Consider the following 16,791-nt stretch of genomic DNA (forward strand, 5'->3'; position numbering starts at 1 on the left):
CGGCCAACGCCGCTCCCCGTTGGCCGACGCTGCTCGCGTCACCGCCGCGCGCCGGCCGACGCGCCCCCTACCACGTAGCGAGTACAGGCCCCGCCCCCCTCGGGTGGCCTTCCGGAGGGGCGGGCCCTGTCCCGGAAGCGGAAGGACGGGCGCGGAGTCAGAGCTGAGTTGGGCTGCGGGAGCTGGAGCCCGAGGTGGATGGGCAGGGGCCCCGCGACGCCGGGGACTGTGAGCCGGCCATCGAGCTTGCGGGTCAAACCTGGATGTCCGCGCCACACCGGCGCCCTCCGACCAGATTCCTGATGGGCGGGCGGCGGCGGACACCGAGAGTAAGAGATCAGACCTTTCGGGAAAAGGAACCAAATTGTGGAAAGCTCTCCGTGGGCTAAATTCTTCCTGCAAACCGTCGGAGGGGCCAGCCCACATTGCGCGGTCCCGAGGAGCACGTTCTGGGAACGCCGCGCCATGCGCTGTGCGGTAGGTGTTACCATCTCCGTTTCACAGACGGACTGACCGAAGGCCAGAGAAGGGAAGCGACTCGGCTTAGGTCCCTTGGCCAAGTCGGGAGCCGTGGCCGTGGCAGCCTCCTCGGGCACCTGTCTCCAGGGCTCTGCAGGAGGGGAGGTGCCGGCCCTGACTGCTGATGCCCCAGCACCGGCGGGGGAGAGAGCAAGCCCCGGGCCCCAGCGGAGGAAAAGGAGACGGTGTTTTCGGCAAGATGATCTTATACTACCTGAAGGACTTTCATTTTTTCTAAAATCATGTTCTAAAAACTTTTGGGAAGAAGGGGATGTTAAAAGTTCCATTTTACAGTGTCATTACTTGGCAGATTAGAAAGTGACAACCCATCGATCCCCAAAATGTTGGAGGGAAATCTTGGCTTAACCTTGTGTTCTCAAAGGCAGGCAACATCTTTCCCCCGAGGCTTACTGGATACTCAGACACAGCACAGGTGGTCCCTGCAGGGGCTGGGGAGCAGCGACCTGTCCCAAAGCCCTGGTCTGAGACAAGGAGATGCTCACAGGATGCCAACCTGCACGCACCCTAATACCTTCCAGCTGTGCCTATGACCCTTTGTCAGAGAGTAATGTCATTTCCTCGGGACATCAGCACAGCAGTAGGGCTGGCCACATGATGAGAAAACAGTGGAATTAGGAAAGTAGTTACTCCGCAGCACAGTTCCTCTGACGTGATTTTTTTTCTTTTTAAACTTGGATCATTTAGTTTTCACAACTCTGGGGCAAGTACTTGCATCTCTCAAATGGAGACTTGTGCACAGGAGTGAAGTGATTAGCTCAGAGCCACACAGCTGGTAGATGGCAGGTGTGGCGTTCAACCCAACTGCCCGCAAAGCCGCTGCAGCCCCTTTTCTGGGGTGCAGATGTCTTGCACCAAGGCTGTGTCAGAAATCCCTGCTGGCTCTCAAACTGTGGTTCTGGGTTGATGGTTCTGGACCCCTTGGTTTGCCCTGTAGGGCTGCTTTCCCATCTGTGAAATGAAGTAGATATGTCCAAGATGACCTATTCTGGAGTGAAAAAACTAGAAAACTAAAGTCTTAGCTTATGGTTTCAAGGATGAGAAAGGAAAATTAAAAGATTATCTCTTATGGTCAGGTGAGAAAAGTTTGTTTTTTTTTAAAAATATCAGCACCAGCCAGATCCTAAGGCAGCCCCAGGCCTGCATGGGGAGCTGGCAGCCCGGGGCCAGGGCCAAGGGGTGCGCTGCCAGACACAGCTTTGAGCCATGCCATGTAAGAACTACAAATATCTTGGGGCAAAACAAGGTCACTGAGACCTGGGCCACGGAGTCCGCTTGTGAGGGCTTCTCTCCGGGGCAGGTGAGGTTTGGATGGAGCCAGGATAACATTCCTTGATGTGGACCCTCAGTCTCTGTCACCCAAAGCTAGCAGGTGACCCTGGAACGGGGAGAGGCAAAGTGTGGCCCTGAATGACTGAAAGGCAGGTGGAGGTCAGTTTCCAAGCAGAAGGCCAACAGGCTGGCTTGGCCACTTTGCCCTTCCCACCTCTCTGCAGTCTAGCTGCAGGGCCCCAACCTCAGACCTGGGGTCCAGGTCTGCTTGACTGGTCCAGAATTCAGAAAGGGCTGATTCGGCTGTAAAGGACCAAATGAGAAACGATTCTCAGACTGGTTTGTGCAAATGGTTTTTTTTTATTTCCACATTTATATCACAAGGTGTCCACTTACTGGACCAAATAGCAAAGTTGCTCCCTTCTGTGTCCTGAGAACACAGAAGTCTAGGTACTGTACATTCACTAAGGCTCCTTGTTTTTGCAAATCGCGTTTATGACAATAACCATAAGGCAAACGAATCTAAAGGAATGGTTATGAGTGTTTCCAGCGTACACACAGGTCTCTGCGCCCAACAGGACAGCTTACACACCAGTAGCACCCGCGGTTACTTTTGTGTCTTTTGGGAAGGGATTCTAGAAAGGTGAAATTTTCTAGACATGTGCAAGAAGGGGAAAATGAACAGGTAGAAAGAAAGGAAAATTATCTGGCTGGTGGTCAGATGGAAGAGAGGGATGAAATAAACTCTAGAAAACTTAAATTTTTGCAGCATTTCTTTAAAAACTGGGTTTTAACTGGAACCAGATACAAATGTGTGGATGCCCGTGGAGTGTGGGTCAAACTGGTCGGCCAGGTGGCCCGCCCAAAACCAGCAGCTTGCTACAGCTGAGAAGCTTCTGGCACCATGATGGAAACGCTGGCCGAGTGGGTTACACACAGAGGCCACGGCGTTGCCCACCTGCCTCAGACACTCAGGGCCAAATTAAAAAAGAGAAAATGCAAATTGATGAGATGCGTGCTTCGGTTGCTGTGTTAAAGATAACCTCTCCCACAGGATTTCTGTGCCTGCCTGCAACTGAGGGCCCAGCTTATGGCGCTGGGAAGCGTCCACACCTCTTCTGGGGTGGGGACTAACGCTTTTTATAGCTGGTTTGCTATAGAGTTCTGAACTCACTTTGCCGGCCTTCCTTCCACGCGGTCCTTCCTTTGCAATTTTGTTAGTAAACTGGTAGCAGCATTTCACAAAAGAAGGAGAATCTTGAGGGCAGAGCAGAGAGACCTTGAGACTCCCGCCTCCTCCCGCCCGCCCCGGGCCAGAGTCCCAGACTCCCAACCCCTGGAGGTGGCTGGGCCCTGGGCCCCGCCCACCCACTGTGAGGTGGGAATGCACTTAGAGGCCGACGGGCGGTCAGTCCAAGCAGACATAAGGCAGAATGTTCAACCGCCCGTCGTCGCCATGCGGGTCGAGCGATATGCACTGCGTCCAGTCATACCAGTTACCCTGTGTGTCCTGACACCCGTTCACCCCCGGCCACTGGTGGGCCTGGATTCTGTCCAGATCGTCCTGCATGACCTCACGGGTCAGCCCCGGGAGGTCCACGGGCGGGCCATGAGGCACCAGCACGTGCGGCTTCCTGGCCCCACGCCGGCTGCTCTCCTCCTGCTTCAGGTACTCGGACATGAAGTGGTGAGCCCCCGGGGTCTGCGCGCCCGACGACGAGAGCAGGCTGCTCTGCCGGCTCAGGTAGGACTGGATGATCTCGTTGCGTGACAGCTCCTTCCAGTTCGTCTGTTCGAAAGGACTCTGGAGGCTGGCCTTGGCCTCGGGCTTGTCCAGCTCTGTCCTGGGCTGCTCCATGTGCACAGGGCTGTCAGCCTGCACTGGCTCTTTCTGGGTCAGAGGTTTGATCTGTCTTGTCATGGGGTCAAAGGTGAGCTTCCGCTCTTTTAACCGGACAGGCTTGACACCTACCTCGGCTACCTGCCCGTCCAAGTTAACCGTGTAGTCTCGAGGCCGGTACCTCTTCTTCTTTTTGCTGTCCGAGCCGCCGGAGGAGGCAGCGTCACTGTCCGCCTTGGAGGAGTCCGGAGAGAAGCCCGCCCGGGGCAGGAGGGGCTCAGCTGGGGGCAGCCCAGCCTTACAGCCGGGCCCTGTGAGCCGCTGGTGGCCGTCAGGCTGCTCCAGCCAGCGCACTGGGCTCTCCGCACTGGGCAGCAGCTCGAGCCGCCGCACGGGGGGCGTTGATGGCTGGGCCAGTGGAAGCGGTGACGGCACCTGTGTGGCATCGAGTGCTGGGGGCCGCGGTGAGGGGCTGGGCACGGAGCCCCTGGGTGTGTACGGGCTCCGCTGCTGGGCAAAGGGGCCCTCATGCCGTGAGTTCCGGGGGCTGAAGGAACAGCGAGGCGGCCCCTTGGGGTGGGGGGGGCCCGGAGTCTCATCCACCCTGTCCAGCTGCTGCAGCACTGCAGCCTTGGTCTGCAAGCAGGGCCCGGGGGGCTTGCCCAGGCCCGGGGAGCTGGTGTGCGGCCTCACGGCGTTGATGGGGATCTTGCCGCTGTGCTTGTCCATCTCCCCAGACTCCAGGCGGCTGCCCTCGGGGCCCATGTGCCCACTGCCGTCCAGGGGCCCAGGGAAGCTCTCGGGGCTCCCACTGAGCCCGTTGGTGGGGAGGGGGGATGAGTTGGGTACCAGGGAGTCGTGGCTCACTTTAGAGACCTTAGGAGGCGGCCCAGGGTGGCCAAGGTCACGCTGGTCCCCCCGGCGCTTGCGGCTGCCCACCCTGTCCAGCCGCGGCCCAGGCAGCCTCTGGATGTCATTGCGGTTCTTCAGGTCATGGATGGTCTTGGGTGTGCCAGCCGTCCCCGCCTCCGGCCGGCAGTTGTGTGCACCCCCGTTGGCAGAGCCGGGGCCGCCCGCCAGCCCCCGCAGCGCTGCCTCATTCTGGTGCACGGGCTCGATGAGCTTCTGCCAGCTCCGCAGCAGCTTCTTGGCCCGCTTGGCGAGCTCCTCGTTCTTCGTCTTCTTGCGGACATCGTTGATGAGCTTCCCAAGTCGTGTTTCCTACAACCAGAGAGAGACAATGACACACTTGGGACAGGGAGCACCCCGTGAAAAGGAAGCTGAGCCAGAAAAGGTGGGATGGGCCCCTGGTCTTTGAAATGACCCCAGTGACCCCTAAACCACTGATTTCCTGGACACAAAACGTACAGGAATTTTGGGTCCTTTTTTTAGGGACATCTAATTTCTCAAATCTTGTCTTCAGACGTTAGGGTCCTGAGGCCACAGGCAGCATTCTCAGAAGCACCAACCTGCGGGCTCATGGTGCCCAGCGGCTGTGGACCATTAAGGTCACGGCAAGGATGCTTCGCCAGGGACACTTTCTGGGTGAGAGCACACTGTGGCAAAGGCCACAGCAGACGGTGGGTCTGAGCCAGAGGCCACTCAGCAGAGCCTCCCCCAGTGTGCGGGGTGTCCTGTGGAGGAAGCAGCCCCAGCTCTGGGTCTGAAGTCAGCCAGTCCCTGCAGTGCCCCTGGAAGACGGCACCCTCAGAGTATGTGCTGCGGGCTGGGGACACTCACCTCAAGTGCCTCTTTGGTAATGGGGTATTTCTCCAGGCTGGAGATGACTTCCTGCACCGCCACCATGTTCCGGATCTGCAAAACAAGACCACTCATCAGGCCCCCACCTTTCTCCCTACCCCAGCCTGCCAGGTTCTCCCTCAGCAAGAGCCAGTGGAGCCAGCCCCACCTTACTCAGCCTCTTCCCTGCTCTCAGGGCCAGCATGGCACCCAGGGCTCACACTTCCATCCACCCGGTGTACAGTCTACCACCAGCTCGTCCATGTACATGCCCACCCAGCTGCCCGCATGGCTGTCACACAACCCAAACTCTTGACGCTGATGAACCAAGATCTGCTCTTAGTCCAGGGGATGTATAGTCCTCTGCCATCTGATAGGGTGGGAGGCTGAAGTATTTATCCAATAAAAGGCACCAAGCATAAAAGAGCAATACACAATAATCCAATCCTTTTGGCTACACAAGACATTGAGAGTTCATCCAAAGACAGCAACAGGGGAGCAAAGTCAAAGATGGGAGAAGACAGGGCCCTGAGGACCTGTATCCAGAACACACAGAGATCCTGGGCCAGGAGCCACGAACAAGCCCCGCACAACAGGAGTCTGCCTCACCTTGTTAGTAATCAGGAAATGCACACTGAACCCATGAGTGGGCACGCTGTGCACACGCCCAACTGGGAGAAATGGTATCTGACCATACCAGGTGGTTCTGGGGCACAGCCATCCCTGGAGAGTGACAGACTTTGTCTGGAAAAGTCGAACACATGCAGATCTTATGACCAAGCAATTCCATTCATTGTGTACACCTGCTCCGAGCCAGGCCCTGCTCTACTAACATGCATCTCCATGTAGCACCACCTGGTTAGCCGTCAAATCACCCAGGGGGAGGTACTACTGTCAGCACGTTCTACAGATAGAGACGGCACAGAAAGGTGTGGGTCATGTGGCCAAATGCTATAATGACACTGATGTCCTCCAAGAGCTGAGGGAACAGACTGAGAAATTCAAGAGCACTAGAAATGAGCCAACTGCAGCTTCAGTGCATCAACAAGACGCAGCTCAACAACAGGGAGGAGAGTCAGAGAAATACCTCCTGTATGATTCCATTTACACCGAACATCGGAGCAGACTCAAAACGCATCCAAAATGAGTCACAGCACTAAGTGTAAAAACGAGAATCCTAAGGCTTCTAGAAGAAACAGGAGAATATCTCTGCAACCTTGGGGTAGACAGATTTCTTAGGAGCCTCAAAGCTCTAACTATCCAAGAAAAAATATTGACAAATTGAGCTTCATCAAAATTAAGAACTTCTGCTTATTAAAATGAGACACAGTTAACAAAGAGGCCAGCCTCAGCCTGGGAGGACATTTGACAAAGCGTCCCCGGGAAGGACTTGGAGCCGGACTAGATAAGGAAGTCCTGCAGCTCAACAACCCCCAGCAGCTCCAGGTTTCTGGCAGGCCGGCTCGGGGGAGCCCTCTGCCCTCTGAGATCACACAGGGAGCACATCACACCTCCAACGCACGAGAACCGAGTTACGCAGGCACGATACAGCCAGGAAGGTGTGCCCCCCTACCCAGCCACCAGAGTTTCCTTGTATCTTTTCCAAAACTGTGCCCTGCATATCCAAGCCTGGGTATATACACTTCACACATTCAGAATACAACAGAACAAAACATGGCGCTCTGCCTTGCTTTTTCTCACTTAACATCAGAAAACACCCAGCATCACAGACCTGCCTTTGCTCAGCCTTTGTGTGTGTGTGTGCGCGTGTGTGCGTGTGTTGGGGGACACTCAGGCATTTCCACTTGCCATTACAATCAAGGCCGCAATCACTCCCTTTACTAGAGGCGACTTTGGGCTAACATAACACACAAAGCAGCTAGAGGGGCTGTGAGCTCAAAGGCCGTGGGGGAGTGTAATTAGTCCCCTGGAAGGCTGGTCCCATCCCATGCCCACAGTGGGAGAGGAAGGCAGGGAAACCTGTGTCCCACATCTGTGCCAGCACTGTGGTCTGTTGCCTGTCCTGCCAAAATGAGCATACAGGCTCACACAATGAGCAGCTTCAGTGACACCCATGGCCAGCCTGGGCCCCGGAGCTCAGGTGCGGGACGGCTCTCCCGGCTGAGGTCCAACTGTCAGCAGGCTGCCCTCCTTTTGAGGGGCTCTCGAGGCCCTGTTTCCTGCCCCTTCAGGTGTCAGCAGAGTTCAGGTCCTCACTACTGGGGGATTGAGGTCCTCGGCTTCTCACTGACTGTCATCTGAAGGACACTGCCTTCCCTGGTTTGTGGACCCTCCCTCCATCTTCCAAGTCAGCACTGGGGCCAAGTCTGCACATCGCACCTCTCTGACCTGGCAGGAAAGGGTCTTTGCTTCTAAAGATTCTATGAGGCTGGGCCTAACTGAATTGGGATAATCAGGTCTGCACGCTTAGCCACATCTGAAAGTCCCCTCTGCCACGTAAGGCAACACATGCCCAGGTTCTGGGACTAGGATGGGGATATCCTTGGGGGCCATTGTTCTGCTGGCCACATGTATTCCCGGCTTTTCCTATCTGCCCCATTTCAAGGTGAAGACAACTATCACCCCCATCCCCACTTCAGGTTTTGTGTCTCCTCTGGATGTAAAATGCAGTGACTAGAGAGCAGCAACAGTGGCCCTCGCTCTACTCAACAGAGCTCTCGCAAAGCTGCCCCTCTGCAGGGGAGCCCATCTTCACTGGGACAACAAAGGCCTCAGCTCAAGATGTTCTCGTTTGGGGCTGTGTCCCTGCACACATCCAGATGGCCCCAGAAACCTCCTCCAGGCTGCATCGGGGGAGGGGTCTGAGAGGAGACAGTCAATCCTCTATACACCTCCACTGTGCCGTAGGCAGGGATTCAGCGGGAGCCGAGTCCCTGGGCAGTGAGGAGGCCAGCCCCACAGGGACAGAGACTACCTGCTCCCCGGCCCCAACCCTGGGATTCTGGCCCCGACGGGCTTCTGGGCTTGCCACATGGCCTGTCTCCACCCCACTGACTTCACCCTGGTATATTTAGAGCCCTGGGTCCCCACACACTCCTGAACCAGCAGTCCCGGCAGAGCTAGCCGGGCAGCACAGTGTGTCCTTGTCCTTGGGCAGACACTGTCCTGCTGCCAGACAGGAGGGCGGAGGCAGAACACCTGGGCAACCCTGGGGGCTGGCAGCGAGTTGGTGCGGCAGATATCGCACAGCTGGAGACCCTCGTGGAAGCTGTGCAGGGCTGGGGACGGGTTAAGGCCTGCGGCCCCAGCGTCACAGCCGAGCAGCTCTCGCACTTGGGTGCAGGTGTCGAGAGGCCTTTGGCCTCCACGTGGCTCTCAGGCTCCCTCCCAGCCCTGTGAAAAACACTCAGTCCTCTGCTTTCCTCTTTCTGCTGCATGGAGTTTGGGACCACCCTGGGGGCTCAGCCGTCTGGCCCCTGAGCACTGAGTGGGGAGTACCACCCTGGGCATTCCAGATGCGGTCAGTCAGGACCCCAAGGACCAGCAAGTGGACCCCAAGAAATGCTACAAGGAGCCTGGCCCTGAGCCCTGGCCCTCACCACATCCGAAAAGCAGGCATCCTAGGCTCTGCGCAGTGCCAGGCTGGGCCTCCTGCCTCAGACCCAACAGGCAGTGTCACCCTGACCAGCCCTGCCTTACCAACGACCCTACCCACCCACACAGGAGCAGCAGGCCTCCCACCCTTGATGAGAGCCCCTGTGGGTAGCAGAGACGCCAAGGCTCAGATGTGGCTGAGGGGAGGCTCCCATCCAGGCTCCCAGCCTGCACAGCCCAGCACGGGGCCCTTAGGGCAGGGAGGTGGATGTCAGGTGGAAGGCAGGCCAGGCATGCCTGTGGCAAAGGCAGCACCTGAGCGGGGCCTCCCAGGGTGGACAGCAGAGGTGCCAGTGCCTTGGAGATGGCGAGATGGCACCAAAGCCCTGGAGATGGGAGAGAGGACCAGAGCGAAGACAGTGGCATGAGTGAGGAGGCCAGGAGGAACAGACCCAGGGATGTGAGCCGGCTCCTACAGAAGCTGCCTTCTGTCAACTTCAGCCACTGTGAGAGCTGAACTGCTGCCACCACCCCAACAGACCAGCTGTCTCTGCTGTTTCTGGGTCCCTCCTGGCACCTGTCTGTGTGAAAATACACCCACTCGTAATTCATAATCACAGCAGATGCTGCTCCGTCCCTGCACGGGGAGGAAGCCTATGAGCCACTCACAGGCACCACCCTCCAGGGGTTTAGGGGCAGTTCTGCAGATCAGAGCCTGAGGGTCATGCGCAGCCATGTGCTGTCAGGAAGAGCCTGGCACTCCTGTGGCTCTTTCTTCCTGTGGATATCTCCTTCAAGATTCCTTTCCAGTAAAAAACCCCTCTCTGAAAACCATCTGCCAGGGGCTGCCAGGGTCCAGCCCAGGGGTGTAGTGGTTAAGTTCACATGCTCTGCTTTGGCGGCCTGGGGTTTGCCAGTCCGGATCCTGGCGCAGACCTACACACTGCTTGTCAAGCCATGCTGTGGCGGCACCTCAGAGAGAACTAGAAGGACTCACAACTAGGATATACAACTATGTGCTGGGGCTTGGGGAGAAAAAAAAAAAAAGAAGATCGGCAACAGATGTTAGCGTTAGGAAGAGTTAGCACAGGGCCACTCTTCCTTACAAAAAAAAAAAAGCATACAAAGAAAAACCCCCAAACCACCTGCCAACCTGCTTTCCCCAAAGGGGCAGAATCTGAGCACCGACAGCCTTTCATCTTCTCTAGGGCTCCTTCAATACACACAAATTAGTTTGTATTTCCTTAACAATTAGTGAAGCCAAGTATCACTTTCCCTTTCTACCAGTGATGACATCTCCTGTGAACTGCTCAGTACCAGCCCACTTGTTAGCTGACTGGCCCCTTTATTGGAAGTCGGTATTCACCCAGCCACAGAGCTCCCAGGGTGGTGGCGTCTGCCCTGTAAACCTGGATGTCTACGTGTCCTCAGGGGAGGCACAGGGCTCCTTGGAAGTGCAGGGGGCAGGCAGAGTGGGCTGGGCAGTGGAGGAGCACTGAGAGAGGACCCCGAGGTGTCCGCTCCAAAGGCAGGGCAGGAAGTCGGTGGGCAGCCCCACGTGTGACCCAGGTGTCCATGCAGGTGTCCACATGGTCACCAGTGACGAGTGGTGGAACTGACTCCTTACCTATCTGGCTGAGTGCTTTCGGGCCCTAGACTGGGGAGATTCATGAGGCACGTCCAGGTACACATGTCAGACAGGAAAGCGAACACCAATCCCAGGCAGAAGAGGAACCCCTAAACCAAGGCACCCCTTGGCCTCGGCGAGCGGAGAGAAAGAAGCTTCACTGAGCACATCCTCGCTCACACCTAGGGGATGCCCTCAGTGCCGACCCAGTTCCCAGGGCTCTGATGGGGTCTTCCCACCACATGAGAGCCAAGAGCAGATGCAAAGGAAGCAGAAAGGCCTTTGCTCTCAGAGAGACCCTCGGCCCATGCTAAGTTGCTACTCCAGCCAGCCTAACTGGCGACACTTGCTGCTCAAATCACACTGAACAGGAGGAAGGAAGGGGGCCTGGACACGCACAGGCAACAGCCCAGCGGGGAGGATGCCACCCCTCAGAAGCAGCTTGGCTAAGGGTCTGGATCCAGTAGGGCAGGACACCACCACTTCTGCTCACACCTGCGGCCAGTGTCATCCCTGTCTTCCCCACTGGGTCACATGGGAGGAATGAGGCACCAGTGCAAAACTCCGCAGCAGGCCAAGTGCCGTGGGAACCATTAAAGGTACACCACTCATCCTCACTTTTAATGACATGTTTTAGAGTATTTACTGACAAAATGATGCGATCTGGGACTTGCTACAAAATAATCTCCTCAGGTGGGTGGCAGGAGGGGACAAATGAAACACTGTTGCTCACTGTAAGCTGGTATCTCCTGAGGGGTAACATCAGCCTCTCACATTTATGTTTGAAATTTCCCACCCATCCGAATGGTTATGAAAGACCCCCGTATCCAAACACTGGGCTGGGAGAGTCACGGGCCTGGACGGCGCCGGCAGCCATGTGGAGGTGGAAGGAGCACCAACTGTTTCCTGGTTCCTCACCGCGCGACCTGTGCTGCACCATCTGGCTGGCGCCTGTGTCTCCCTCAGCAGTGAGCCTGTCTCGAGCCCCCTCAACCTCAGATCCAAACCACAGGGCACATCCCCATCTGGTGTGACCCTCGGAGCTCCTCACCAAGCCTGGCGCAAGCTGCTGAGCTGCTGCTCAACAGAGCCGGTACAAAACCAGCCCACACTTCTCAAGTGGAGAGGGGTCCAGATCTCCCTGCTAGAGGCCAGAGAGGTGGCGCCAGGCCTCGCGCATTCAACAGCTCCTTCGTCCAGGACAGGCTGGACCTCCTCCGCCCTCAGATAGGGAGGACGCTCACACAAACACAGGCCCAACAGCTTCCCAAGGCGCTCTCCAGAGGGCCACAGCCACGGAGAGGACAGGCTCAGTGGTTGGGTTCCCAAGGCACTGAGGCCAGGGAGGGAGGATTCGGCAACAGGGGTCCCAAGCTTGTCACCTGAAGATAGGCCACAAGCCACACAAAGCCCTCACCTGTCTGCAGACGCCATCACGTGTGCACTCACACATGTGTCTGGGGGCATCTCATGGGGACTGCACAGGCCAGGGCACCCTGTCCGGGGAGGGCAGAAACACGGTAAAGAACCAACAGTAACCCAGGGAAGGGACAGACAGTGCTCCATAGCCTGCCCACCTCTGGTCAGCACAGAGTCCCAGCTCCTGCCAGACACTTGCACATCCATGATCCTGCAACCACAGCTGAGATGCAGGACCTGGCTGCTCAGGGCTTCTTCCCAGGCTGCTCCTGAAGGCCAGCCAGCCACGCTGCCCATGTGGCCTGCCTTCTGACACACAGTCACACCACTGGCTTCTCCAGAGTCCAAGAGACCAGACTGTCTTCAGAAAGACTGCCTAAAACAGAGCATGTGGAATCATCTTTAAAACCAAACTGTTGGAAAAAAAATGTTGTTACTGGCTCTCATCACACATCTGAAAGCTGCTCTGTGAATCGGATCGTTGGTCCAGCTCTGGATCCCTGTACAGAGGTGGAGCCAGCCTGTGCAGTGGGGCGACTTGCCAATGACCAGCCTCATGCTGGCCCTGTTTCAGGGGATACGTAGGTAAACCCCAGGACCTGAGTAATTACTGCCCCGTGGGGGATTTCCAGCCCCGATGTGAAACAAGGAACTGAGACACCAGCTTCAGAGTCTGCGAAGCCCCTTGCTCCCTGCTCCCTTTTCTCCATGCATCAAGGGTTCCCACTGCACCCGAAATCCCTAATCTCTTGGGAATTAAGCTGGCCACGTGCAACTGTGTGTCAAAGAAGAAACCCTTCACTTCCCAAGGTGCAGCACTGGTGGGACCTAAGGGCATCGAGGCAGGGCAGGCCCACCCCAGCCCGACTCTCACAGGACCACCTGTTGTTGGGGTCCTCCACGGGCCAAGCTCTCTAGCTTTTTATCCTTGGAATCCTACTTCACAGATAAGTAAACTGAGGATTTGAGAAGGGAATGGAGGTCCAGGGCTCGCCATGCAGCTGTGAAGGTGGCAGAACATGGCTGTATGCTAGCCTGGCCCCGGCTCTGCTCACTACACACAGCCCAGGCAGTGCTCTACTTGGTGAAGGTGAGGGAGGGCACCCAGACATAACCAGGCTGTGGCGCTGGCATCCTGCCCACACGTTCTCTCTGAACTGCCACAGCAGGGAAACGCACAGCTTACAAAGAGTTCCTTGAAGCCAGACAAGGGCAGCAGCGTTGTGCCCGGCAGCACCTTCAATGGTCTCAGCAGTGCCTGTGCCTCCCCCTTGAGGGACCCTAGAGCCAGAGAGACCCACAGACCCACAGACCCACTCCCAAGGCTGACCCTGAGCTGCAGGCTACTTGGTAAATGACAACGGCACTGGAGCCCACTCCCCGCCAGGCCCTGGGAACAGCGCACACCAAGGGTAGGCTCACCCTGCCTCACTGTCTGGCCAGCCCCCGACCACCCTGTGGCCCCACATCCGTGTGGTGCAGCCCATACCAACTCATTCAGTGGGCTCAAAGCAGAAAAGCGCCCATAAGAACTAGTTCACTGTAAAAACCAATGATGTGGAAGTTGTCTTTTTTCTTTTTTTAATGCAGAATGGTCTAGATCAGAATTTACAAAAAGTACTTAGCTCAAAAGACTTTATAAGTGCTCAAAAGACTTCACAAGTGTTCACTAGCAAGCAAGCTATCTTTCCAAACAAAAACACACCACAGATGGCACCCAGAAGCAAGCAGTCTACGAGACTTTCAATGTGCTGAGCATTCTAATGCCAACCCCGGCTGAGTCACCATGCCCCGCCAGCCACACAGCAGGTTGTGTCCGCTGAGGGCATGCGTGCGGGTGTGTGAAACAGGGCTTTGCTGGGCGCATGCCTGTCTGTGATTTCATCCCAGCCACACCATTTTCAGCCATAGCAAGTCTTCCTGTTTCTGACGAACTTCATACCTGTTCCTAGGCGGGTGCCGCTCTGTGACTCAAACTGCCTTTGCCACAAGTCAGTGCACGAGGTGGTGCCTGCGTTCCCCAGAGAGCCTGGCAGAACCCAGCCCATTTCCCACCCTGTCTCCCTAAGCAAGCAGCAGAAGTCAGTGCAGCTCAATCCTTCCTCTTGGCTCTGGAAGGTGCAGCCTCCCGGCCCTACACTGCCTTGCCTGGTCCCACAACAGACGGAAGGAAACAAGGGGAACCTCCTGTGGGTGGATGCCATGCGGCGTTTCGTGCTCTGCCTGGTGAAGGAGGCTTCCTCTGCCTGGACCCCATTCCTTGTCTCATTCACTGCTTCTCGGAGGAAGAATGACACAGGGGCAGGAGATGCTGTGTCCCAGCTACCACTGCTAAGCCCATCACTTAGCAAAAGCACAAAAGCACTTCCTCACCAGTGGGGCCCATCTGTTCCCAGGAGCGCCCACAGCTGGAGCGTGGCCACCATCTGAGTGGCCTTAACTGTAGTGCACTCACAGCCGCCAGAGCATGCGACGGAAACTCCAGCCTGGGTCCAGGAGCAGGCAGAGCACGGCCTGCAGCCCACCAGCAGCCCAGCAGGAGGAAGCCCAAGGCCCATGGCAGCGACTGGAGCTCCCCATCAGCACATGAGCACGCGTGGCTGCCACCAGTGGACCTCTGCGAGAGAGGCTTGCAAACAAGAAGCAGGGAGGGCAGGCAGTGCTCCTCCCCACAGCCAACACCCCCAAACTCTCTCTCTCCTTCCCACTTTAGTCTCAGCAGCTCTTCCCAACTAAACTACGAACTTAAACTCTCCTGACCTCTGGATCAGTCCACAGGCCGTGCAATTCTTGTTGTAATCTGGCCCTTTTTGAGAGCACAAGAGCTCTCAACATGTCACCTGTGAATTGGTTCATTCCAATTGATACAACTGGAAAATCAGAAACCCTGGCAGAGCTTTTTACTCCTGCCATACATGCTCACAGAAGGGGCCAGCTGGCAGTGCATCTGATGACAGACAGCACAGCACGCCGGTGGCAATTACTCCCTCCCAGCCTCGCTCTCATAGGAACAGCCAATAAGAATACCACTGGGCAAGAGAGAAAGACCCAACCCCACAGGAGGGGCACACACAGTACTGTCCCAAATGCATGCAGAATATGGGTGGTCCAAAATGGGAACAAGCCGGCTTTTCAGGAACTGATAGGGGCCAACCTCTGAGAGACTGCTAAGTAACTAGCAAAGTAACAGGAGTGTGCTCCTGCGCTGCCAACTGAAAAGGCCCAGAGGTGGGGCTGGACAGACAAGGGCCAGAGGGAGGAGCTGCTCAAAGACGCAGTGGGCTGGACCTGGCCTCCAACGCTGGCCCAACTTGGACGTCAGCAAGACCTACCACCAGCTCCTCCTCTGTGAGGCTGGGAGCCCAAGTAGAATGTTGGGAAAACGGTAAGGTCATGTCTGTAGATCCCAAATAGTGCACTGACCGCCATCCTGGGAGCCTCTGTGTCCGCAGGAGCCAAGCCAGGTGGGCCTCACTGCTCTGTGGTGTGTGAGATCCCTTCAGGCAGCACAGTGCCCAGCGTGGCGCCTGGAGGCTACTAGTCGGCCCACCGGGGCTGCTGCAGGATCCAGGAACCACAGACACTCCAGAATGCCCCTCAACAAGTCACCAAATGCTTTCTGAGCACCTAGGCAGATGGGGGAAGGGCCCATTATGGCCCAGTCCTGGGGCACGGGTGGAGATGGCCAGAGGCAAGGACAGAAGCAACAGGTGAAACACTACCACTGAGGCTCAGCCAAGGTGTCAGGAGCCCCGAATGTGGCAACCAACTGGTTCCTTTTGGACGAGAGAAGGACTACAGGGAAGAGAACAGAGGACACGCCCCTTCTTAGAAGGGCTGAAGCCCAGAAGTGGCCCCAGAACCTGAGATTGCTGAGCGATGATGGTAAAAGTGACCACACCCACAAACGATGACCAGGGCGCCCCGGTGGCCCCCACTTTCCCGGGCACTCCCCATGGGGTCACCACGTCTGTTCTGAGCTGAGTGGACAGGAAAAGAGTAACAGGAACTACCCAAACCCGGGTGGCGGCCACTCTGGTGAAGTCATTTGGCAAGTCTCAGGGTAAGCATGGAGGAGCTCTTATCCTCAAACTCACCAGGCCCTAAAGGTAAGTAAGGGTCGGGTAAGCCTGTCCCACATGCACAGCAGCCATCAGCCAGGACACTGCCTCAGCCCACGTTAGCTGCATGAACTCCTGAACAAGTGCTCCAGGGCAAAGTGCCAGAGAAGACTGTACAGCTGGAGGTCAGTGGGCAGCTCTGAGCCTACCCACCCAGCCCACTCAGCTGAGCCCTCAGTCACTAATGTGGGAGGATGACAGAAGCTTCCTCCCAGACTCCTGGGAGACAAGAGACAGACAGAGACACCCAGGACAGTGCCTGGCACACAGTAAGCACTCCGGAAGGAGGGTCACCATGGAGCCTGTCAGCAGACTACACTTGGGGCGAGGTCAGGTCCAAGGCTGCCCCTCCCTCCACATACTCCTGGGCTCTGTGTGGAGCTAGAGGAGTGACAGGGGACACAGGGACTTTCTCAGCAGACATTCCTGCAACAGGGGCCACCATGGAGAGAACCAAGGACACTGTCACCCACAGAACAGGAAGGTGAGTCTGTGTCAAACATCACCTAAGGATGGACACCCATACCCGTCGACCCAGCAATTCCACCCTGGGGTACACGGAGAACAGAAGAGAAGCGTGAGCATGTGTGCATGGAGAACACTCAGGGTAGCTAAAACAGCCTTCGTGAAAACCAGCCGCATACCCATCAACAGTCCAAGGGATCACTAAATCATGTCTA

The 16,791-nt window shown here is 56.6% G+C and overlaps 1 protein-coding gene and 1 long non-coding RNA gene across 2 annotated transcripts in view; one reads left to right on the forward strand and one right to left on the reverse strand.

Annotated features, from left to right (window-relative positions):
- Positions 1 to 128: 128 nt before the first annotated feature.
- On the forward strand, positions 129 to 7,068 carry LOC138919909 (uncharacterized). Its single transcript, XR_011430452.1, has 3 exons — positions 129 to 477; positions 3,479 to 4,943; positions 5,073 to 7,068. It is a non-coding gene; the product is annotated as an uncharacterized lncRNA (long non-coding RNA).
- The window catches only part of MED26 (mediator complex subunit 26), a 50,122-nt gene continuing 35,480 nt past the window's right edge, over positions 2,150 to 16,791 (reverse strand). The window contains exons 2-3 of the mRNA XM_023625374.2: positions 5,390 to 5,464; positions 2,150 to 4,870 (exon numbers count right to left, since the gene is read on the reverse strand). Coding sequence (XP_023481142.1) covers positions 3,218 to 4,870; positions 5,390 to 5,464 — 1,728 coding nt within the window. The 3' untranslated portion in view covers positions 2,150 to 3,217. The remainder of the gene's footprint in view (positions 4,871 to 5,389; positions 5,465 to 16,791) is intronic.

The sequence above is a fragment of the Equus caballus genome, chromosome 21 (assembly GCF_041296265.1).
Source record: "Equus caballus isolate H_3958 breed thoroughbred chromosome 21, TB-T2T, whole genome shotgun sequence".
Classification (NCBI taxonomy): Eukaryota; Metazoa; Chordata; class Mammalia; order Perissodactyla; family Equidae; genus Equus; species Equus caballus.